At 39.1% G+C, this 24,832-nt stretch overlaps 1 protein-coding gene across 4 annotated transcripts in view; it reads right to left on the minus strand.

Annotated features, from left to right (window-relative positions):
- EIF2AK3 (eukaryotic translation initiation factor 2 alpha kinase 3) overlaps positions 1–24,632 on the minus strand; it is a 59,368-nt gene extending 34,736 nt beyond the window's left edge. For 3 of the 4 annotated variants that reach the window (XM_081342911.1, XM_081342912.1, XM_081342910.1), the window contains exons 1-6: positions 24,218–24,632; positions 14,362–14,491; positions 9,040–9,234; positions 5,785–5,915; positions 4,580–4,814; positions 4,202–4,364 (exon numbers count right to left, since the gene is read on the minus strand). In XM_081342911.1, coding sequence (XP_081199037.1) covers positions 4,202–4,364; positions 4,580–4,814; positions 5,785–5,915; positions 9,040–9,234; positions 14,362–14,491; positions 24,218–24,522 — 1,159 coding nt within the window. In that variant the 5' untranslated portion in view covers positions 24,523–24,632. The remainder of the gene's footprint in view (positions 1–4,201; positions 4,365–4,579; positions 4,815–5,784; positions 5,916–9,039; positions 9,235–14,361; positions 14,492–24,217) is intronic. The other variant, XM_081342913.1, reaches the window with a different exon arrangement.
- Between the last annotated feature and the right edge of the window lie 200 nt (positions 24,633–24,832).

The following is a 24,832-nucleotide window of genomic DNA, read 5'->3' on the forward strand; positions in this document are numbered from 1 at the left end:
ATCATCACACTGATTGGGGTCAAGGTTGGTTCACTCCTGGCTCCAATTAGCTCTTGGAGAAGTCATTAGGTTAGGGGTTCACATACTTTTTCCACCCTGCACTGTGAATGTTTCCATCTTATGTTCAATTAAAACATGACAACAGCTAATGTTTGTGTAGTATTATTTTAAGCAGACTGTGTTTTTCTATTGTTGTGACTTACATGGCGTTTAGAGCGCATTTTATGGCCAATTCATGCAAAACTCCACGTAATCCCAAAGGGTTCACATACTTTTTCCTGCAACTGTACCAAATTATTTGGAGTAAAGAATATGAAATGATAAGTCTAAATTTTGCACATAGATGTTATCCATAATTCTGAGGAGTGACTGAGGAAATCACTTCTGAGGAGTGGTTTCATGGTAATTAAACTTTAACAGCTGACATGGGAAGCAAATGAGTAATATTGTACCAAGCCATTTCTCAAGCATAACTGCTTGAGGTAAAGTGCTGCTGAATGGTAAGGATTGCAAACCAACGATCTGCAGATTTTGCTACCAAAGCTGGTTCTCTGCAGTGCTACTCCCTGGATTCGAATGGGAGCACTTAGGAATGAGCTTTCAGAGGGCCATGGACCCACCTGGGAAGCAGAGTCCTGAAGATTCCAGTTCCCTGTAGGAACAGTCAGAAAGTCATCTTCTTAGCAGTTTTGTTTTCTTAAGCATGCTTGAGTTTTAACTTCACTTTTTGAATCTTCTGATTTACTTTGCTTTTATCTTTAAAAGCTGACTGGACAATTGAATACTGATTTATTTTAATTCTTCCTGGACTCTAGCTGTCTCCTCCCCCCTTCTGAATAACTTTCACTTCTATGTAAGGAACATGCTTTTGGATGGTGAAAGTGCTTTCATTTAGTTTATCCCTCACCACAAGGTTTTACATTTTATTCATTTGCAAAATTTGCTTATTTGTTAATTTTCTTTTAATCTTGGATCAAAATATCCAGAAAATATCTATCTTGCCTTTTTATTTATTTCTTCACTTTGCTTCAATGTTCTTTATTTTCTGACTAAGTTACACAGACCAACAATGTATCAGATTGCAGACAAGTTGGGGGAGGGGGCGAATATCTGGAAAAAAACAATTGGTAACATGCAATTTTTAGTTGAAAGCTTTTTTAAAAGACATGATGAAATGATTTCAGATGCATGTAGCTCTGGATAAATTAGACTCACAAAAGGAATGTGATTTGAAAATTGCAGAACTGTTGGAAAGAGCACCAGACTTAGAACTGAATTGATTGCATATGTCTCTCTGAAGTTCAAACCTGCCTTCTTTTACAACAGCAGAAGACTGATTAAATGGAGAAGCGATAAATTAGTTTTCCTTAGGAAGATTGAAGATTTGGGGAATGGATTTAATACACTTAATCAGAAACCATTTTCAGCTGGATTTTGTTGGGAGGAAAGACTATCTGTGGAGACTGAAATTATATTTTACCAGAAAACAATTGATAAGAGATGGCATTAAGAAACAAACATGGATATTTGATCCAGGATGAATTATGCTTAACTCTTGGAATGATTTGGGATTGATAATATGCCGTGGTAAATTTTCTATGAAGTGAATACAATAACAGTTTGTTAACAGAGGCCTTTAAAACTTTAACCTTGCCTTTTTTTATTATTGTTCTTTCAGTTAATTATTTTGTCATTAATATAGCATATAGATGACAGGTCAATAATTTTCAAATAGAGTTAGTAGTTTAAAAAATGTTGGTCCTGTTTCACAGGAGGTGGGAATATTGTAGTAATGTATTAATCAGTATTCAACTAGTGTTGTGATTCTTCGCCAGCCAGTGGATCCGGCAGCTGAGTCTGAGGAATCAGATGAGGAGGAGGGGCCTGGAGTGACATTGGAGTCAGAGGAAAGCTGTGAGGAGCTCCAAGACTTAGTCAGATGAGGAGCCTGGCCCCTCTACTCATGCTCAGGCTGAGACACAGCTGTGCTGGGAGCCTGAGTTGGACAATGATGAAGAACAGTTGGGAGAAATCCCAGATGCACAAATGTGCAGGCAAGAGAAGCGAGCAGGACAGAGGAATGCAACGGGGCAGCTCCAAAGGCAAAGGAGAAGGCATTAGGAAACCATGCCTTGCCTGAATTATAAAGGGAAGGTGTGGGAGGTGCTGTGAGAATAAAAGGTGTTATTTTTTCTTGTGGTTCTTGCCTGTTTCTTGGAAGAGGGGTTTCTCCTTGTAAGCATAACAAGCACTCACATAGGCTGGGACAGAACAACTAGGGGGGATAATATTTGAATAGGTAGTGGGTTTTAAAGCATTTTTTAAATGTTTTGTTTGCTATTTTATTTTATTTTTTTAATTTTTGGAGTTTTGTATTTTAACTGTTTTCAAATAAAATAAAAATAGAAACAAAAAACTGCACATCTTGCTGACTAAATCACAACTGATGGTTTCACACTATATCAAACTATATACCAATTAAGCCAAATCCAAACAAATCACATTATGAATTAATGAGATATCTGAACCTATATTTTTACTGTACAGTCAATAGCAAAACATATATGGAAATACAGATCAGAAAATATAAAATAACAATTTAAACATAGAAATAACTGTCTTTCCACATCCATAGTCAAATGACTGACTTAAAGAAAAAATAATAATTTTACCCAGAGTACACAGAGTACAATCAGATTAGAGAATTAGGGATGTACAGAGTTTTTATAAACATGGCATAGTTAATAGGACTGTGCTTTAGAAAATATGTCAAGTGTATTTAAAGCAACATTAAATTTTAACCGTTTAACTTTAAACAGTTAAAACACTGCTTCTTTTGGAAGGCTTATATGACTGCTTTAGTGAGGATGCCCGGAGTCATGGTTGTTTTAAAAGTTTAAGCAGTAAGTAAGCCATAAAATGAGGGGTGTATTATACTTTGGCCAATAACTACAATCTATATAATTTAAAGATTGCTGTCTGCTTCTTCACCCATTTAAAAGAAATGCAACCTCATTTTAGGCAATGTAATTTATTTCTGGATAAATATGCACAGAATACATTTCAAAATATATCAATCTTTATTTCTACGCACAAAGTACTGGTCATATTGTACGCATGGTTCCCTGAAAATAAGACGAGGCCTTTTGCTCCAAAAGATGCATTAGGGCTTATTTTCTGGTTAGTTCTTATTTTCAGGAAAATATGGTACGAGTTATGAGCATTCCCTTAGCAAACATTTGAAGTTACACGACAAGTGACCCCTAGTGTTTACAAAAAGTCCCAAAATTATGAATGTTGCCGCAACACGGCATTCACCCTTATGAATGACCGCAGTGGCACTGCAACATTCACCCTCCCCCACATGGGTTTTCCTAGGCACTACGGCCTATGGATACTCACCTTGCGAAGATCAAGAGATCATTCGCTTTCTTGGTTGTTTCTTTGGTGCTATCGCAGAGAATAGAGGCCTACAGAAATGCAAGATCACATGAGATCAGGGGTGCGAGATCTCATGCTACTGATCTCACAGTTTAGGTTTCTATTCTCTGCAATAGAGAATGGAATGGAAGCTGAGGAGAACGGACCTCCGGAGGCACACGAAAGCCTTCCCTGGCCTCCATTTTGGATCTTGGAGGAGGCCTCCGAGGCCTGAATCGGCCTACAGTGCCCCGATGAAGCGTCCCCGGGCATCCTTTATGGGTGGCAACGGCCCAGAAAAGATCTCTGACGCACAGATTGGACCTTCAGAGAACCCCCTAAAGTGTCCCCTGGAGCCATTTCCAGGTGGCAGTGGCCCAGAAAAGGCCTCTGACACCCAGAAATGATGGGGATCCAGGCGTCGGAGGCTTTTCTGGACTGCTGCCACCTGGAAAGGACACTTCAGCAAGGCCCTCAGAGGCCCAGAATGGAGGCAATCTTAACTGGGGCTTATTTTTGGAGTAGGGTTTATATTACAAGCATCTTGAAAAATTATACTAGGACTTATTTTCCGGTTAGGTCTTATTTTCAGGGAAACAGTATATATGGATACAATAATGCAAAATACATTGAAAGCATAGCTCAGATTCAAAACCTTTTGTTCTCTTGAAAAAATCATGATATAAATATATAAACAACATAAAAATATAAATAAAACACAGAAATTGTCTATAGAGATTGAAACAAGAAATGATGCCATATGTTTAAGTAGGCAGCATACCTAAATAAACACTGGATTCAGTGGCTCCTCGAGCAGCTTCCACAAGATCTTCTTCATCCTCTAAGACATTATTATTAGAAGTATAGCTTGTGTCATCAAAGAGACTGATTGGAATTACTTTGCCATCTTTCACCAACCAAGCAGAAGCAACTGGAGTGCAAAACTGAAAATAAAATAAACTATTGTTTAAAAAAAATATCCAGTAAATGTGATATTCATTAGTTTTTAATGCACAGGTTTTTACAAATACAAAGTACAATTTATACAGAAGACAATTGTTTTAAAAAGTTTAAGTTCCACAATACTAAAAGAAAATAAAAAATGTTTTGGTAACATTATATTTCTAAACAGTATTAACATATTCCCCATCTTTAGTACCTGATATTCCCATTCTAGATGTCCTTCCTTCTTATTAAATGCCATAACCTTCCAGTCAGCTACTGAAACTTTTATCACTGTATCCTTCATTGTAGCTTCCTGTTCTTCTACTTCCGAAATGATTTTAGAATCTTCTTTGTTAATATTTGATTTCATATTCCCTTCAAGATATCCTACCCTTGTTTCAGTCTCCGGGATATAACGTAGTTCAAAATGACCAACGCTAAAATTCCACCTTTAAAAAAAGGGCAAAACTGTGATTCCATATCAGTTCTATCTTTATAATGATATAAATGTCATACCGTTTCTGAAATAATGCATCCTAACATTAAGAAATGTAGTAAAACTAATTTGGTATAACTAATCTCCAATGTACTAATATTAACTAAAAACTAGATTACGGGAGAAAATCTATAAGCTTGATTAAAGAGAAAAGTGCCTCAATGTTTGTCTTATCTTTGCATGATATATTTTCCAGGAGGAAGTAATTATTTACTAAATTATGTCATTTGTTAATTATAAAACAAGAAAGCTGTATGTTGATATATAAGTTAAAATTTACTTCTTACTTATCTTTACAGTAATTTTCAACCTTTTCTCCTTCTATATTTACATAACATTTATAGATACATTCTATTGTCTTTACATTATTAAATGCTATTGCTGTGGTGGCAATAAAAAAAATGAGGGGAAAGTTGATTATGCATTCTGCTAAATAATCTTCTCTACCTTAGAAGATTCCAATACAGATAATCCTTGACTTACAACCATTCATTTACTGATCATTTAAAGTTACAATGGCACTGAAAAAAGTGACTTATGACCATTTTTTTACACTTACAACCATTCCAGCATCCCCAAGGTGATGTGATCAAAATTCAGACATTTGGTTAACTGGCATGTATTTATAATGGTTAGTGTCCCAGGGGCATAAAATCATCTTTTGCAACTTTCTAACAAGCATAGTCAACGTTGAAGTCAGGTTCACTTAACAGCCATGTTACTAATTTAACAACTTCAGCAAGAAAGGTTGTAAAATAGAACAAAATTCACTTAACCATTGTCTTACTTAGCAACAGAAATTTTTGGCTCAATTGTGGTCATAAGTCAAGGTCTACCTGTACTAACTTTGGGATGCAGGTACATCATATGCAGAAACCACTGAGAATTATTAATTCATTAAGATATAGTAATACTATACATACTTTTCATTGCCGCTGCGGGGCCCAACAGCACGAACAGTTTTCTGAGTTCTATGTAGGAGAAGAATATCTTCCTGCTCTATCTCTTCATCATCCCAGCGACGACAGCCCATTGCTGAACATATGTATTTTACCTGGGACCAGAGGGAAATATTTAATAAAACAGCCTCTTCCTTAGATGCCGGTATCTTTATTAATAAAGTGGAAATTCTGATATTTCATATTATATTCCATTTTTATATTTGAATTCAAAAAGTAAAAATGTATTCCCTAAGTCAGGGGTCGGCAACCCGAAAAAGGAAAAGAGCCACTGGGAACCGGTTCCATCACACATAAAAAAAGTGGGAGCCGTGTGCGTGCGCCCATGCACGCGCATGCGCAAAAAACGTTTCTTGCGCATGCGCGGACGCGCGCAGTTGCCTTTTTTTTATGTTTGATGGAACTGGTTCCCGGTTGCGCGACGGCAAGAGCCCATTTGCAGACGGGCCGCGGCAGCTTTCGCAACAAGCGGGGCCGCTACCCATTCCGAGGTGCGCGCGCAACTCCCCAAACCTCCCCAAACGTCGGCAGGTCTCCGTACCTCCGCGCGAACGGGCAGCGGCCCCGCTTGTTGCGAAAGCTGCCGCGGCCCGTCTGCAAAGCTCCTGCTTTCGGCAGCTTTGCAGACGGGCCGCGGCAGCTTTCGCAACAAGCGGGGCCGCTGCCCGTTCACGCGGAGGTACGGAGGCCTGCCGACGTTTGGGGAGGTGCGCGCGCACTCTCCAAACCGCCGCCATCCCATTTGCACAGCTGCCGTGTTCGTCAATGTTTGACGAACGTGGCAGGTCTCCGGACGAGATGGCGGCGGTTTGGCGAGTGTGCGCGTACTCTCCAAACCGCCGCCATCCCGTTTGCACAGCTGCCGTGAACACGGCAGGACTCCGGACGGGACGGCGGTGGCTTGGAGAGGTGCGCACGCACCTCCGCCCTTCGGAAAGGTGCGCGCGCACCTCTCGGAACGGGCGGTGCCACTCTCCATTTGGTGAGGTGCGCGCGCACCACTGCCCGTTCAAAGAGGTGTGCGCACACCGGGCAGCTGGGAGCCGCAGGAGACGGCTCAAAGAGCCGCATGCGGCCCCGGAGCCGCGGGTTGCCGACCCGTGCCCTAAGTCATATAAAAATGGTGCTTTATTTGGAGCAAATTCTAAAGTTGAAGCACTCACACACACAGCCCGTTGCTTTTGAGAGAAAATATTTTGTGTTTTTATTACAAATCACGTTGGTAGTTACTGAATTACCATTTCCCTGATAATAAGACCTGGTCAGACAGGCAGGGGAAACCAAAGGACAAGGTGTGAGCCTCCCCTGCCACCTCCCTCCACCTGCTACACTCTTTCCTTTTGGAAACAGATAAAGCATCCAGCGTCCAGATGAAGTGTTTGGATACCTATGGGGTGCTTGGAAACGGAGCGAATCACTCCGTTGTCAAGCGCCCCATAGGCGCCCAAACACTTTTCACCCAGAGGGAGACTGGAAGGTTCATCTGCTGGTAAATGGGGCACTTGGAAACAGAGCAATTCACTCCATTTCCAAGCACGCCATTTGCAAGCAGACAAGGCTTCCAGTGTCTGTGATTTCTCGACCAGGCGAACAGTGTTTGGGCACCTATGGGGTGCTTGGAAATGGAGTGATTTGTTCTGTTTCCAGATACCCCATAGGAACCCAAACACAGATCTGATGGAGACTGGAAGCTTCCTCTGCTTGTGAATGGGGCACTTGGAAACGGAGCGATTTGCTCCGTTTCCACACACCCCGTTTGCAAGAAGACAAAGGTTCCAATCTCTGTCATTTCTCCATTTAGGCGAAAAGTGCTTGGGTGCCTTCGAAATGGAGGATTCGCTCCATTTCTAAGCACACCATTTGCAAGCAGAAGAAGCTTCCAATCTCCATCATTTCTCTGTCCAGGCAAAACGTGTTTGGGCACCTCTGGGGTGCTTGGAAATGGAGCGATTCGCTATTTCCAAGTGTCCCATAGGCACCCAAACATTTTTGCCCTGATGGAGAAATGACAAAGACTGGAAGCTTTGTATACTTGCAAAAGGAAAGAATATGGCAGGAGGAGAGAGGCAGCAGGGGAGGCTTGCGCTGCCTAGTCACAGCGCAAGCCACAGGAGAACTGGTAGAGGCTACTGCCAGGCAGGTGATCTGCGGGGTGAAACAGGGGCAGCCAGGACCAAATAAAGCCCCTCCAGGGGTGAACACAGGCTGTTGCGCAGCGGTGTAAAAGCCTTTTGCCGTCATTCCCCCCTGGCTTTGAAACGGCAGAGGGGGATGGGTAACACGACTGAGGCTCTCCTGCCCATCCTCCCTAGCATGGCAGTCTGGCTCGGGAAGCGAGTGAAAGAGAAGAGGGGGCAGGCAGCTGGGTCCTTGAACAGAGAGAGGGGAGTGGCATGACTGCAGGGGCCCTGACGTAAGCTCATGTGGGACGTGTGGGACAGTTCCACCTCCACCTGCCTCACCTCGTGGTGGCAACAGTGCAACACACGCTGTCCTGCCCCGTTGTAGCAAACAATTAGACGGTGGGACAGAGTGGGCGGGCTCTTAACTAGAGCTTACTTTTGGAGTATTTATTTATTTTATTTTATTTTATTTATTTTATTACATTTATATACTGCCCTTTCCCGAAGGACTCAGGGCGGTTTACAGGATGATTAAAAAACCAAGATACAAAAGTTAAAAACAAATTTAAAAAAAAAATTATATTTGTCCCTGCATAAATAAAACCCCAGTTAAAATTAAGATTAATTCTCAGCCTGGGCCAGAGAGCTCGAAGAGCCAGGTCTTCAGGTCCCGGCGGAATGAACGGAGGTCGGGGGCAGTCCTCAGCTCCACTGGCAGCTGGTTCCAAAGGGCAGGCGCACCCACTGAGAAGGCCCTATCCCTGGGTGTCGTCCGCCGGCAATCTCTTACCGGTGGCACCCTGAGAAGACCCTCCCTGTGGGAGCGCACTGGACGAAGGATTTATATGAGGCGCATGGCAAAAAATCAGGCTATGACTTATTTTCTGAGTGAGTCTTATTTTGGGGAAAATACAGTACATAAGAAATGAACATTCAATTTGTAATATGACTGAAACTGACAAAAGGATTTTGTCAAGTCAGGATTTACAAGTTTTATAAAATCTTACCAGATAGGTTAACTATAAACTATTTCAAAACAATTTTAAAAACCCATAAACATTGTCAAAACTCTGTTGCCAAAGTTGTCTTGTTTTACCTTTCCTGAATATGAACTCAGTCCATATGTTGTTCGGGACTTTCCTCCAACCAGAACTACATCATCCCCAAATCTGTAGGATGATTCAAGAAGTGACTCAACAGTGAATGGAACAGCTTCAATGCTCTCTCTGTCACGATCCCACTGGAAAAGATCTCCATCCAAGGAGGGAATTATCATTTTATTCCCAAACACCTACAAAATATTCAAATAGAAGCATACACTTTAATAAGGAAAAAAAGAATACAATGATCAGAATCCAGAAATATTTAAAATCAAATGAGGTCCAGATCAATAGAAAAATGCCACAATAATGATAAAGATATTTAATCAATGCATATCCACAATTATGCATTGATCCACATTCCTTTTCTGACTACATTGACACAAATCATCATTTATTTCAGCTATAGAGTCAAAACACCTAAACTGACTTCTAAGCTAACTTGTTTATCTGTGCTTATCTCAGCCAGATTATTTCACTATTTTTCCCTGCTCTTTTCTCAGTAAACCATCCAATGATCAAAAACTCAATTTTTATGTAAATCAATGTTTTAAGGCATGTTAAGTTTATAACAATAGATTATTATAAATGTTCCTTTTTAAAAAAATGTATTGAATAAACATTTAAAAACAGGTTGAACACAGTGTGACTTTTCTGGCTGTTATTTTGCCATACTTACTATACCATATACCATATATCTCCCTAGTCATTGATCTTTTATACCATTTCTATGCTTAGTTAATACTACTTACATATTTACACACGTTTATGTATATTTACAACATAACTTCCATTTCCATTCTTATTTTGTATTTTTTCTGATCTCTATCTTACGCTCACTTTGGGATTGAAAGTATACACTTTCTCTCTTCTAGACGAGCTTTCTTTGTTCTGACTTTTTCTCCTTGAGTCTAACCAATAATACATCTTATCCCAAACTTCGTAGTACTCTGTTTCATCCTTGTCTTTAATTTCTAATGTTAGTCTATCCATCTCTGCACTTATCAAATTTTTTAAAATTAAATCGCTCTCCACCGTGGTATTTTTGTTTTTCCAGTTCTGGGCATATACCAACCTTGCCGCTGTTATGATATGCAACACTAGATACGTCTCTCCTTTGTTAAACTTCCCATCTATCATTCCCAGTAAAAACAATTCTGGTCTGAGATCTATCTTCTTTCCCAACATTTCCTCCAACCAAGTCTTTATTAGCCGCCAAAATTCTTTTGCTTTGGAACATGTCCGCCACGTTTATAACAATAGATTATTATAAATGTTCCTCATCACTTCCCTGAGATTTAAATAATTTTTGATTTGGTGGGAAATCATAATGAGTAATTTCTTGAGAATGGAAGGTATTGTGAAGTCTAATTATATACATGAGGTAGGCTACGAGAGAAGGAATAAAACGGGGTTTCTTCTTGTGGGAAGAATGATTTGGGATTGAAACTGTGGTAAATTTTCTATGTGTTGATTACAGTAACTGTTAACAGAGGGTTTTGGAATTTCAACGTTGTTTTTTTCTTATTATTGTTCACAATTTTTATTACTTTTATATTTTTATATAATATTTCATTGTTTTTTGTTAACAATTTTGTTATAATATAGTTTATAGATGACAGACTAACAATTTGTAAATAGATTAAGTAGTTTAATAGTTTAAAATTCTTTTGGCCTGTTATGCAAGGGGTGGGAAACCAACATTGCTGTATTATATTTTTACATGTTTTTTTAAAAAGTCTTTTTTATTCTTTTGTTGTTTTTAAAAATATTTTGGTCTTTTGTATTTTAATCTTCTTTGAATAAACTAAGATTCCCCAAAAAAGAAGTGTTTCTTCTACAAAATTGAAATGAGTGTACACTTGGGATTGTCTTGTTGCATTTTCAAAATAACAGAGCCCAGTGTCTTTACACAAATTACTTTTAAGGCTAAAATATGTAATTTGTGGGTCTATTATTCAAAAATAAAATTTATAAGCCCTTTCAGCATATAAAATAGTTTGTCAGAGTTCTTAGACCTCAGCCACTGTCTTTTCCAGAAAAAAGAAAAACAACTGATTTGCTACTCTTAGATAAGAGACCCACTGCATTTTGGATCAAAGACAAGGAAAGGTCTTGCTCTAAAAAATAAAAAGCCACATACATGGAACAAAATCTGGCAGAAATGTGAGTAGGAATCATAAGAAATAGATGAACTGGAGGTTATATTATTAATGTGCAATTATAGATACTAAATTTTATCCTAACCAAGAGTAGGAATAATGGAAAAAGCAATAGAATTCCAAGGATAATTATATAATATTTGTGATTAACTTATGTGTATTGGACCATCTAATTTACTTAATGAAAAATTACTAAGATGGCACAGAAGCAACAGTGTGAATGAAATATCAAACATCTAAATAATTCAAACTTGGAAAAGGAATGTTTTAAATTAAATAATTAATTTAACTTGTTAGGTAAGGCAAATTTTTAAAAAGGGTTGGAAGTGTGTAAAAAGGTAGATGAAAAAAGTAATTATCCACTCTAATACATGCAGTATCCACAATGGTTCCACCATATGCGTGTGTCTCCTCACTGAAACTACTGATGTCTTAAGAAATGAATATGCTATAAACTGGGTATCTCTACAGGTAAATCTTAAATTACAATCACTCATCCAGCAGCTGTTCAAGGTTACAGCACCGTATGAAGAAGATTTAGGAGTGGTCTATAAAACCTAGTACCTGGCTCTTATATATTAGAAAGAGCTTCAATCATGTGATTGCAGGTGTTCTGATGTTCCTTTCACAAGCACAGTCAATGGGAAAGTGCAAAGTCAGAAATGGTCAAGCAACTACTACTTTTTCACCCACTTGCCTGGGACTCCGCCTCTTCCTGCTTAATAACCCAAGTGACCTTGGGGTTATGATGGCATCCAAGATTGCATTGCTAATGAGGCAGCCACATAACATCATATTTTATCACTGTGCAGCTTAGCAACAGAAATTCTGATGCCAATTAACTAACACAAACAAGCCAGGTCACCTTACCAGTATTTAAAAATAAGTAAATAAGTATTTAAAAAATAAGTAAAGTAGGAACCACAGAGGAAGCAAAATGGCAGAAGACAGAAAATGAGGAGTTTTAGTTCAAGACAAAATAACCTTATTCTGTTAAAGTTTATTTTTAAAATGACTACAGATTATCATTAAGGATTTTACGGTAATTAAGGTTAAGATTATCATTAAAGATTAGGGTATCTATGCACATCCTCCTTGTAAGGATTTTTAATCCTTTCAAGTATTTTTTAACAAAAACAAGATTAGTTATCATGGCATTCATCTTGATGTCCAATAAAAACACACACAGAGTAAAATTATCTTTCCACAATCACTCCAATAAACTGTTTTGAAAGAACTCCAATTTGGTATTATAAATGGTTTCTGAGAATGTTTGTTGTAAAAAATTGGTCATATTTTGAAAGTGAACTATGAATTCTTGAAAACCTAATTAAAAATTGAAGGAATTGTACTGTTACTCATGGTTAATATAAATTAGTGTTACAGAGCTAATTTATAGTTCTAAAAAGTAATTCTAGACTTCATTATTTAACAAGATCACAAGAAATCATTTGCATGATCGTTCTGTAATTTATCTCCTTATTCATGATAGTAAGAAGTGGTAGATAAGGTAATCAAATCATTGTAAATCCAAAAAGATAGAAATACAGAAATATTCTTGCTGAAAGAAAAAGGAGATTCAAATTCAACTATACTAAGAAATCAGCAACGGCATATGATTAGTTATGGAAATGACATTATCCCCTTTCCATTTGTCCTTAAACATTACCTCACCTCCTATTGTAATGAATCATTTGCAGTTATTCTAATCCATAAAATTTAAGTTATTTTAAAGTTCTTGCATGTATTAACTTGTTCAACTTCAATAAAAAGAAAATACATCATAATTAATATTAGCACAAACAAGGCAATGTATTTCCAAGTTTGCCAGCAGACCTCCACAAAAATAAGAGATACTTATATTTCATATAAAAATATAAATGAATACTTGTGAATTTAAAATTTCTTAAAACATATACCCATCTAACAAGCATTTGCAAACTGTCAAGAAAGTTGGAGCAGATTAGAGATATTTACAGCAATTAGAGCTTAAGCAGATTAAGGGACGTGATGGCTCAGTGGGTTAGGACACTGAGCTTGTTGATCAAAAGGTCGGCAGTTTAGCGGGTCAAATCCCGAGTGCCATGTAACAGAGTGAGCGCCTGTTACTCGTCCCAGCTTCTGCCAACCTAGCAGTTCGAAAGCACGTAAAAATGCAAGTAGAAAAATAGGGACCACTATGGTGGGAAGGTAACAGCATTCCGTGCGCCTTTGGCATCTAGTCATGCCGGCCACACGACCACGGAGACGTCCTCGGACAAGTGCTGGCTCTTCGGCTAGCACGCATGTGCGGGGGAACCTTTACCTTTACCTTAAGCAGATTAATCCACTGTTTTTCTAATTTTCATTTCTTTTCTTATATACTTGACTCCACTAACCTGCAAATGTGGAGTCAACAAGGTTTGTAGAGGAAAACGGAAGTTTACTTAAAGTTAGTTGAAGGGCAGAAAATGCAGAAGAGGTTTCAGCAATTCAATTATTTAATAGTTTAAAATAATTATGATGGAGAAAAGCATTAGACTTTTTGGTGAAAGTGCATTACAGGTATTCCTTGCTTAACAACTACTTTTCAGTGATCATTCAGTTATGAACAAGCTAAAAAATAACTTTACAGCAAATTTATAACATTCAAAGCATCACTCAGTGATACAATCGCCATTACAATCAATACATGTTGTCATGTATCTGACCTCTTTTTTTGTCCCCATCCTCCACTTGAAGACAGAAAGACTGGAGAGGAACGGATTGTAAGGGAATAAATTGTTGCTCTTTCACATATTGAAAGCAATATGATTGTGTTGGAAGACTAGGACTGGGAGCTGCAGGCACATTGCAGAAATAGTACTCTCTTGAAATCTTTTTCATTCCAATCTCTCTGCTCTGTGAGAGGGGGAAGCAAGTGATTTCTGTAGGTAATCTCTCCTATGCCTGATCCTGGTCAAAGGAGGCATTGCTTACAGAAATTGTTTGCTCCCCTTGCACCTCTCATGCATTCCTACACACTTTATCAGATTTCCAACCAAGAATCTTTAGGAATGAGATCTAAGTTCCCAGCATTCTTGGTACTTCAACTAGCATAGAGGTGAAGAAATATTATAGTGTAATTAATCCCTCCCTACAAATTCTAAAAAAAGTGATTAAACATACTAATCTTACCTCTGGTTTACTAAGACTAGATGAAACAAGAGAACCTGATCCCACGTCCAGATCCCACTGTTTTCTACCACTGTTTTCTGGATCTAAAGCAGCAATCCGTCCATCCAAAGTACTTATAATTATTAATGATCTGCAAATAAAAAATATGTTCATAAGGGAACAAAAACCTAAGATATACCTAACAATCTGTAAACAATTTTTAAGTTTATTAAAGTAGATAATTGTTTTCCCCCCAGCTTTATTGCCATTTTCTTAACTTCTTTTTTCCCTTAAAAATAATTAAAAAGAAGCAATAATATCAGTGATATAGCCTACTAAAATCAAGTGGCGCCTAAAAAAGTAGGGACGCGGTGGCTCAGTGAGTTAGGATGCTGAGCTTGTCGATCAGAAGGTCGGCAGTTTGGCAGGTTGAATCCCGAGTGCCGCGTAACAGAGTGAGCGCCTGTTACTCGTCCCGGCCACATGACCATGGAGATGTCTTTGGACAAGCGCTGGCTCTTTGGCTTTGAAACGGAGATGAGCACCGGCCCCTAGAGTTGGAAACGACTAGCACGCATGTGCGGGGGAACTTTTACCTTTTTAAAAAATGTTGACAACTATATAAATTAATTAGAGATCATTTTGTAACTTTAAATGTCTAGATATAATTATGTAAAGCTACAAATTGGATATGCGCCAATTTTCTTAATGGGCATTTTTTTCTTCCTACTGCTTTCTAGTGCCTTAATCACATAAAAATATTTAATTTATACGAATTAAACACTAGCATTATTCTGAAACCATATTTTATGTTAATCTGCACTACTCAAAGTTTATTTCCTACAAGGCAGCTTCAACGGTTTAGAATTAATACTAGTTTATTTAGCATTTCATTAATCATACCATAAGAAAATAATTTATTTGGACAATTATAAGACAATCCTAGTCATATTATTTCCAAGGATAAAATATTCAGAGCAAGAATCAAGATTTGTACATTATTCATAAAATACTCCACAATATATGATATGGTGGAGCATTCATAGTTTAATTTCAAATATATCTGCTGCACCTTATGACTCAGCTTCAAAAGTCAGGGTATGTGCAATATGTTAAACCAAACTTTTGGCCGTTGTAAAATATCATGCTACCCCCTTGCAATCATGTGACTGCATTTCAGATGCTTGGCAGACTGACTTGCCTTTATGACGAGTTGTAGTGGTCATGTGACTATGATTTGCAATGTTTTTTGTTAGTTTTTGACATTTTTCTGGCAAAAAAAAATCCATTCAGAAGAATGGGTTTGCACTTACAACCTTGTTTACTTAATGACTATGGTTATTCATTTAATACTACCACTACCTAGCAGCCACCCCCACCAGACTTTCCCTTCATTTTACTCCTCAGCAATATAAAAAAAGTGAAATCAGGTTTGGTCATGTAGGTGCATTGACTTATGATGATAATGGTTTATGACCCAAACTCCAGTCCCAATTGTGGTCATAAATCAATCACTACCTGCAGTGCTTGCTTATGAACCACTTGTCAGTGACCAAAGTTACAATAGTGAAGAAAAAAAGGACTTATAAGTTCTCACACTTACGACCACTTCAGCATTTCGTCACATGATCAAAATTTGGGCATTTGGTGACCTACCTCAGTTATGATAGTTGCAGTGTCTCAGTCATGTTCTTCTTTCCTGAATGAACTGTCTCCGCTTCAATTCCTACCAGCAACCTATTTCCTCTCCCCATCTCTGCCTTTTGTCACCTGTACAGTTTAGCCAATATAAAGATACTGCTGTCTACCACCAGCACCAAGTAGCCTCTGCTGTATACCACCACCACCCAGCAGCCACCCACACTAGACCTTCCTCTCTTTTTACTCCTCAGCACGTCTTTCTCTTCCTTTGCATCTGCTCCCCCTTCCTTCCACCATCAGTGATGGACCTCTGACTTGTCACCACCTCCCCAGAAGTTGGGCTCCTGATGAGCCTAACCCACATTAGCAGTCTCTGCTTGCTTCTCCTAGGACCATGGAAAGTACTCCCTGGAGGGGTGGGCACCAAAGAGGAGGCAATAGCAAGCTCGATGTAGATTAGACATGATGTATACTGAGGACAAGGAAGAAAACAGTGATAGTTCCACATAGGAAGACAAGAAAGAAACTATGTTGGGGACAGTGGTGGCAACAGGTAGATTACAGCAAAATATAGTGACATCTTCATCTCACCTGTGGCCTAAAGGACAGAAATGGGGGTGGGGGAGATAGGAGAGTGTAGGAAATTGAAGCAGAGGCAGTTTGCAAAAGGCAAGAGGAGGTCAACTTTTTTTTCCTCATTGATCCCTTGAAAGTGTCCCCTGTCTTGGAAGAACTGAGGCTCAGGGCTGGGAAAAACCAAGCTGGGAATGGTTTGAATTGGGGTGGAAGGTGTCAATGTTTTGCAATCTTCCTAGCCATAAGCAACGTTAATGGGAGGAAGTCACAAATCACAGTCATAGGAGGTCCTCACCTAATGACAGACACCTATTTAACAACTATAACTGGGATTGCCATTGCTAAACCATGTGGTTATGTGATGTTAACTATTCACTTAAATTATTGCTTCACTGATGGAAACTCCATTTCCAATAAGGATCTAGTCAAGGACTAATCGAAGCAGTTTCTTCCAGAATCACACAACTGCTTTAAAGAAATTTTCACTGTAGCTATGCAATCTTTTAAACTAACATAGCTGCTTTAATAATTTAACCCGGGCAGCATTCCTATTTGCACCCATGTGTTCCAAAGCATTATCTTCCCAGTAAAATCTGAAGCAGACTTCCGGTTTGCACTGTGGTGGAATGGGATGCAGGAAGGCAGGGCTCTGCCTTCCATGCCTGATTTTGCACTGCTGGGGCCCTAAAAAGGACCTAAAATCACACTGAAGAGGCGATGAAGAGGAGGGGTGCCTTGTCAATCACGGAAAGGTGACGGTCTTTCTGTTTGATCCAAGGAGAGCCCTCCAAACTGGCAGGGGAAAGACTGGCTGCATTTCTGTGGCCAGCCATTAGCTGCTGACAACTGAAGAGGAAAAAGTACTACTTAATACATTGTAAACAGCATGTTTGGAACAGGGTGAGAATATTGATCCTTTCTTTACTATTTTATAACTGAATTTCCTGGGAAAGGCCTCCAAGAAGTAAAAAAAACCTCCAAATGTAAACAGAAGCGGCGTTTTAATTTTATGGGGAACAGAAACAAACAATACTGAAGTGAAAGTAACATAAAGCTACAGTTGTAATAAATTTGAGAAGTGAGATAACTGTTAAGATTTTCTCTTTGAAAAAAAACCAGGCGAAATATAAGAAATTAATCCTTTAAGAGTAGAAATTGGACTTTGAATGACATCTAGTGGTGGATTCGTGTATTGCACTATAATTTGCTTTAATTAGTGAGAACAGCTGGCAATAAAGGAAAATATTTTGGCATATATATCATCCTGACCTTCTTGGATTGTAAATACCTACTGTGGTATTTATAAAATAAGTTTTTTAAAAAAGGAATATAGAGCTGTTAAGGGAAATGTCAAAAATTGAGAGAAAGGAAATAGAGAAACGGAGGGGAAAGGAACTGGGAGTTGTTTAAGGAATATAAATGGGCATAATTCCCCCCCCCCAAAAAAAAATACCCTACCTAAATTGTTTCTCTCATGCCAAGCAATTTTTACAAAACTAGAAAGAAAATTCCTGGGCGATCTAATTGCCCTGGCTTGGAAAACAAGTTGGCAAAGAAAGAAAGCGAGAGTCCGATTTAAAAAGCAGAAGATTTGGCCTTCTAGAGGGAGCATTATATGTTTAAATACTTTTTTGAATAAGATTAAAAGAATGTAAGACTTTTAGATATAATTAAGACTTTTACAATGAAAGATATGATTCAGAATTAAGATACCATTTTTTTCTTCTTCTTTTTTTGTATATGGGAAATATGAAGATAAGAAGATTGAGTTGAATAAAACTTTCAGCTATATAAATGTAATTAATATTGAGAAAACCATAACTGATAAGGATATTTCAAATACTGATGGGAAATCAAACTTTAACAAGAGCATGAAAAACAGGATATTGATCAATGAATTGACATTGATTTATGAATTGATATTATTTGTATGATATTAGAAAAGTATGATGAAGATGCTGCAAAATGAATTTGCTCCTTCAGTCACAGAAGAAATGGGCCGGCTGTCGGGGCTGTCAGGGCTGGAGATGAGTGGAAAAGATATCCCCTCCTGAAAATAAGATCTGGTGCCTCATTCGGAGGGAAAATAACCCAAAAAACATGGTACATACATACACACTGTGTGCACAATTATTATGCAAGTAAGTATTTTGACCATATCATTATTTTCATGCATATTTTCCACCTCCAAGCTGTATAAATTTGAATGCTTAGTGGATATATAAGCATATCAGGTGATGTGTATTTGTGTAATGAGGGAGGGTGTGGCCTTAGGAGATCAACATCCTATATCAAGCTGTGTATAATTATTAGACAGCTTCCTTTCCTCAGGCAAAATGGGCCAAAAAAAGAGATTTAACTGACTCTGAAAAGTAAAAAATTGTAAAAAGTCTTTCAGAGGGATGCAGTACTCTTGAAATTGCTAAGATATTGGGGCATGATGACAGAACCATCAAATGTTTTGTTGCAAATAGTCAATAGGGTCATAAGAAATGTGTTGAGGAAAAAAGATGCATATTAACTGGGAAAGATTGAGGGCAATAGAAGAATGGGATGACAGAGAATGAGGTGGCTGGATGGAGTCACTGAAGCAATAGGCATGAGCTTAGATGGACTCCAGAAGATGGTAGAGGACAGGAAGCCTAGAGGAAAGTTGTCGATGGGGTCGTGATGGGTCAGACACGACTTTGCAACTAACAAGTCCTCAACTTATCACAATTCAGCCCAAAATTTCTGTTTGCTAAGTGAAACATTTTTTAAGTGAATTTGCCCCATTTTTCAACCTTTCTTGACATACTAAGTGAATCACTGCGATTGTTACATTAGTAACGTGGTTGTTACATGAATCTGGTTCCTCACTGACTATGCTTGTCAGGAGGTCACAAAAGGTGGTTACATGATGCTGACACACTGTAATCGTCATAAATATGAGTCAGTTGCCAAGTATCTGGATTTTGATCACATGCCCATGGGATGCTGCAAGTCGTGTGAAAAATGGTTGTAAGTCACTTTTTTCAGTGCTGTTGTAACTTCAAATGACCACTAAATAAACTGTTGTAAGTCGAAGACTACCTGTACTTCCCAAGGATTTGGGATAGGCAGATTTTAAAGGTATGTAACAGGATGTAAGCTGTTAAAAGCAAAGCTTTTACAATTGACCGTTGGTGATTTTATCAATGCCAATGGTGTTCAAGTTGTGTTTCAACTGTGTTTGGGACTGCACACCGTGTACCTATTACTACTGATATTGCATTTGCTTTCTTTTGCCACAGTTGTTTTATTTCTTTGTATTTTGTTATCTTCTCCAATTCATTCTCTTCTTTTCTGGGATATTATGTGTTATTGTGAGCTGCCCTGTTGTTGGACAGCATACGTTTAATAAATTATTATTATGGATCATAGAATATGTCAAAAGATGAAGCACTGGAAGAAACTAGGGAACTGAATTAAACAAAAACAAAACAGGAAAGGTTTTGAAAATATAGATGGGAAGTTAGGGCAAGAGAGGAAACAGTGTAAGGATTTATACATATAGTTCTTAACTTACAACCATAACAAAGCCTGGAATTACTATTGTTTCTGTGGTGTTTAAGTGAACAGCACAATTACTGACTGTAGCAATTGTTAACCAAATACATTATACCCAATGGGCAAATTGCAGTACATAATCATGGGATGCTGCAAATCAGGGTGGATAATAATAGATGATTTTTTAAAAAAAACTCAGTTTTTTAATTTAAATCAGATTTATTTAAATGATTTTTATTTTTATCAAATTTATTTTAATAAAATGCTTTTGGAGTAAAAGTCCATCTAAATATTGTTTTCTATTCAATAATTTAGTTTATTCAGCATGAGATGGAGCTTAGTTATGTAGCATGAGGCTGTATATTTTGCAATATTTACATTTTTGGTTAACTCATTTAATGAATCAAAGCTTTGCAAGCTGAGATAACATGCACTGCATTGATGCATTCACACAGTAACCATAAGATAAATCATAAAACAAAGTTCAGGAATATTCTTTTATCCCATTGTTTTGCTTTTCTTTTTTTTTGGTGAGAAGTTGGAAGCTCTGACTGAAGTTTTTTTAGTCCCACAAACTCTGTTTCCCTGCAGCAGGAGAGAAATGCACCAGAGCTGAAAGCAGGTTAGTGAAGAAATGCTTTCGGGAAGAGAGGAGCTAGGCGGTGGTACGCCAAACTCTATAGCAGTGCCGGGAGAAGTGACAGGAAATGGGGCTGCCATTTCCAGAATGGAGAAGGAAGACGCGGGGCGATGCAGGGCGGCAAGCAAATGCTCTTCTCTGCATCGCTGCACAGAGCTGCTCCTCTCCCCGTTCTCTTCAGTGATGGCAACGGAGGCCTGGCGGAGGGAGGCTTGCCCTTCCCGGTCATGGGGTAGGAGGCGGTGGCTGCCACGGGGGGGGGGGGAGGTGATCTATGGGGCGAAGCGCAAAAAAAGCCCCTCCACCAGTGAACAGCGGCAATGAAGCCTTTCGCCATCATTCCCCGATTCTGAAATGGTGGAGGCGGACCGGGCGTATCCCACCCATCCTCCATAGCATGATAGTCCAGCTCAGGAGGGGAGTGAAACAGAAGGTTGCTGAACAAGGAATAGTCTGCCCAGGGGGGGCACTGAAGTGAGTGCGGGGCGCGTGGGGCAGCTCCATCCCCTCCATCTGCCTTGCCTCGTTGTGGTGGCAATCACGCGACACATGCTCTCCTGCCCCATTGCGGCATCGAGGTGGGATGGAGTGGGCAGGGTCCTAACTAGGGCTTATTTTGGGGGTAGGGCTTATATTAGGGGAAAGACGATATGTGTGATTAACCTATTAACCTAAAATTGGTTCTGATACTAACCTGACAGCTTATTATTCTAAATAGGAAACCTTCATTTTGTTTGCAAATAATAACATTAAAGATTCTAACTAGCAGCTAGAATGAGTTCTTACATTTAAAGAGTGCCTGTCATTTCAGCTTCATCATGGCAGTGCCTGTTAGTGGGCATCCACTCACCTGCTGCCCTCCACATCCCTCACCTTGTTGTGTCACTGTTGCATCACCAGCTGTCCCATTAAAATGAATGGGACTGTTGGTGAAACAACAGCGGGTCAGAGATGACAGTTGCTCTTTAAAAATTATTATTTAAATCGAGTTGATTTAAATCAAGCCTTTTTATTAGTGATTTAAATCGTGATTTAAATCAATTTGATATACATTAAATCCACGGAACCCATTGTTAAGCAAGAATTATCAGTATGAACTTTTTTAAGAGTGATGAATGCACACATGTTCACAAAATTTTCTGAATATGAAGTATTGCAAATATCAATGTGAGGCAAAAGATCAAGACCAGAGAAAGCGTAGTAAAGAGAGATAACTGTTTACAGTTTTCTACAATTCTATTAGAGTAAATTTTTCTAAAAGTGTCAACAGAAAAAGGGAATTCTGCAACTGAAATCTGTGAGATACGGTGTCCTATAGGCAAACTCTAAATACATGAAAACCATAAACAGGAAATGTTTAAACTGAGAAATTAATAATCTCTGCTAAGATCTGCAATCAAATATCATAATAGTGTCAGTTTAAATACACTTCACCTCCAGAAAGAATATGACGTATTCTCACATTATTAATTCACATCAGTTATTTTAAATATTGTTTTTCCCCAAAGAAAGCAATTTTTAAAAATATAGAAATCAATTAATAAGTTATCTCTAATCACAAAATATTATGCAATTATATCAAAATATTACTCAGCCTGTGAATTTTGTTACAAATTTTATTTAGGGGGAAAGCCATTTAAACAAAATTTTTGCTCCATGGAATTATATTTTTAAATGCTCCCATAAATAAACATTTGGCAGCTTAGAAACTTCAACATTTCAGCGTCTATCAGTCCCAGTGAGCATGGCAAATGACAACAGATTTTGAAGCTTGCAGGCAGAGCTTTGAAGTAAAAAAAAAAATCTGATACCTCCAGGGAGATTTGATACGTACGTACGGTCACTCATGCGCTCGTGACCTCTCGTCTTGACTACTGCAACGCTCTCTACATGGGGCTACCCTTGAAGACCACTCAGAGGCTCCAACTGGTACAGAATGCAACCGCGAGAGTTGTGTTGGGAGTTTCCCGACACTCCCATGTCACACCTTTGCTCCGCGAGCTGCATTGGCTTCCAGTTGTCTTCCGGGTGAGGTTCAAGGTGTTAGTAATGACCTACAAAGCCCTACATGGCATGGGTCCGGAATACCTTGGGGAGCACCTGCGGCCGGCGTCAACTTCCCTCCGCCCAGTACGCTCCCACAGAGAGGGCCTCCTCAGGGTGCCACCGGTCAAAGAATGCCGACTGGTGGCCCCCAGGGGGAGGGCGTTCTCTGTGGGCGCACCGGATTTATGGAACCATCTTCCGGTCGAGCTCCGGACGGCGCCTGATCTCCGCTCCTTCCGGCGCGATCTTAAAACCCACCTTTTTGAACAAGCCGGCCTGACCTGATGGGATGGGGTTGGGTTTTATAAATTGGCCTTAACTTTTAATCTGTACTAATTTATTACGGGCATCACTGTTTAATTACTTTTTAATAATTTTTAATTTTTGTATCTTGTTTTTATTATGTATTGCCCTGTTCACCACCCTGAGTCCTTCGGGAGAAGGGCGGTATACTAAATAAATAATAAATAAATAAATAAATAAATAAATAAATAAATAAATAAATAAATAAATAAATAAATAAATAAATAAATAAATAAATAAATAAGGATCACTACCAGTTGACTATTCTGAGCTCAGTGAAGCAATCTTCAGTTTCAATAAGATTATTTACCAAAAACTGTTTCAGTTCTTATAGATAGCAGCACAAATAAGCATAAAACCCATTTTTTAATGTTACTAAATTATCATTTTAATGGTTGTTGCTCCAAAATAATTTTTCACATGATAGTAAGAATAAATTCCTGTTTCGATCCAGTCATGTATAATAGGTGCAGATCCTTGCATCTAAATTGGCACTTGGGTGATCAAATGCTTATAGATGGAAGGAAGGAAGGAAATTATAAAATCTCAGGAAACAGGAAATTTCATGCACTGCAAATCACATCCGTGCAATTATTACCCACAGCACATTTCTACCTGCTAGCCTGCATATCCCAAAAAGCTGACCAATAGTAAGAAAAACACTTAGTTTGACATATAGGAAAGCAGTTCTTTTCAGTAAAAAGTGAATAAGGAGTAAAACAGCAAATAAAAATGCATTCCATTCCCATTTTCGCTATGTATAGACAATATACTGCTTATGTAATTTGTACCGTACGAAAGAGGAAGAAATAGATATAATGCTCCTATATGAGTGTTAAATGATTTAGGGAGCAGCTCAAAAGGCAATTTACTTACTGCAGATCCTGTACTGTGATGCTAGTTTTGAATACCGTGCAAAGCATTTGCATATCTAAAGACCCTGGTGGTCCGAAAATATGATTGTTGGCAACACGCCCCACACTTCTGAGCCAACACGACAGCTTCCCGATTTGATATTTGGAGAAGTATAATAGATTCCGCACTAGAAAGCAACTGGTTGGGAAAGGCGGACTAGAGGGAGCCGCAGAATAAGATACAGCAACCTATAAAAGACACCCCCTCCCCCATTGTTTCCCACCTCACCTGAAACTACCGCTTCGGGTGGGAGCTTCCACTGCTTCTTCCTCCTGTTCTCCGGAGGATGCGGCCTGGGCCACGCCACTAGCCTCATCGTCCTCCACAATCACGTCACCTGCTACAGGAAGCGCCGCAGCTGCAGCGCCACCGAGTCCTAATCCGGCCCGGCCATCACCCTCCGAAAACGCCGCCGCCTCCCTCAGGGGGACGCAGAGCGGCAAAAAAATCCAGAGGAGCACCAGGGCGGCGACGTTAGAGCGGGTGGCTGCGGAAGGAGCAGACCGAACGCTTGGGCCTCGCGGCCCTGGCATGGAGGGGCCCTCCCTCCACTCCTCGCAAAGAGGTCGTTATAGCATAAACTCCGCTACACGCAGCTCCTTCCAATGGCCACCGAGGAAGATTCAACCTCCTTTCCTCAGCAGACAGGTTTCAATTACGCACGCGCAAACTGCAACCTAACTTGCTTATAGTTTACCAATCCCACCCCTTGATAGCCACGTCACGGGGCGCTTTTACACAACCTAGTTTGCTTGATTTTGGTAATATGTTTTTGCTATTTTATCTATCCAGACTTTGGAGAGGTTGCTTTCTTTATACAAGAAAAGGGATGAGCACATGATA

The sequence above is a fragment of the Vipera berus genome (assembly GCF_964194415.1).
Source record: "Vipera berus genome assembly, chromosome: Z".
NCBI classification, from domain to species: Eukaryota; Metazoa; Chordata; class Lepidosauria; order Squamata; family Viperidae; genus Vipera; species Vipera berus.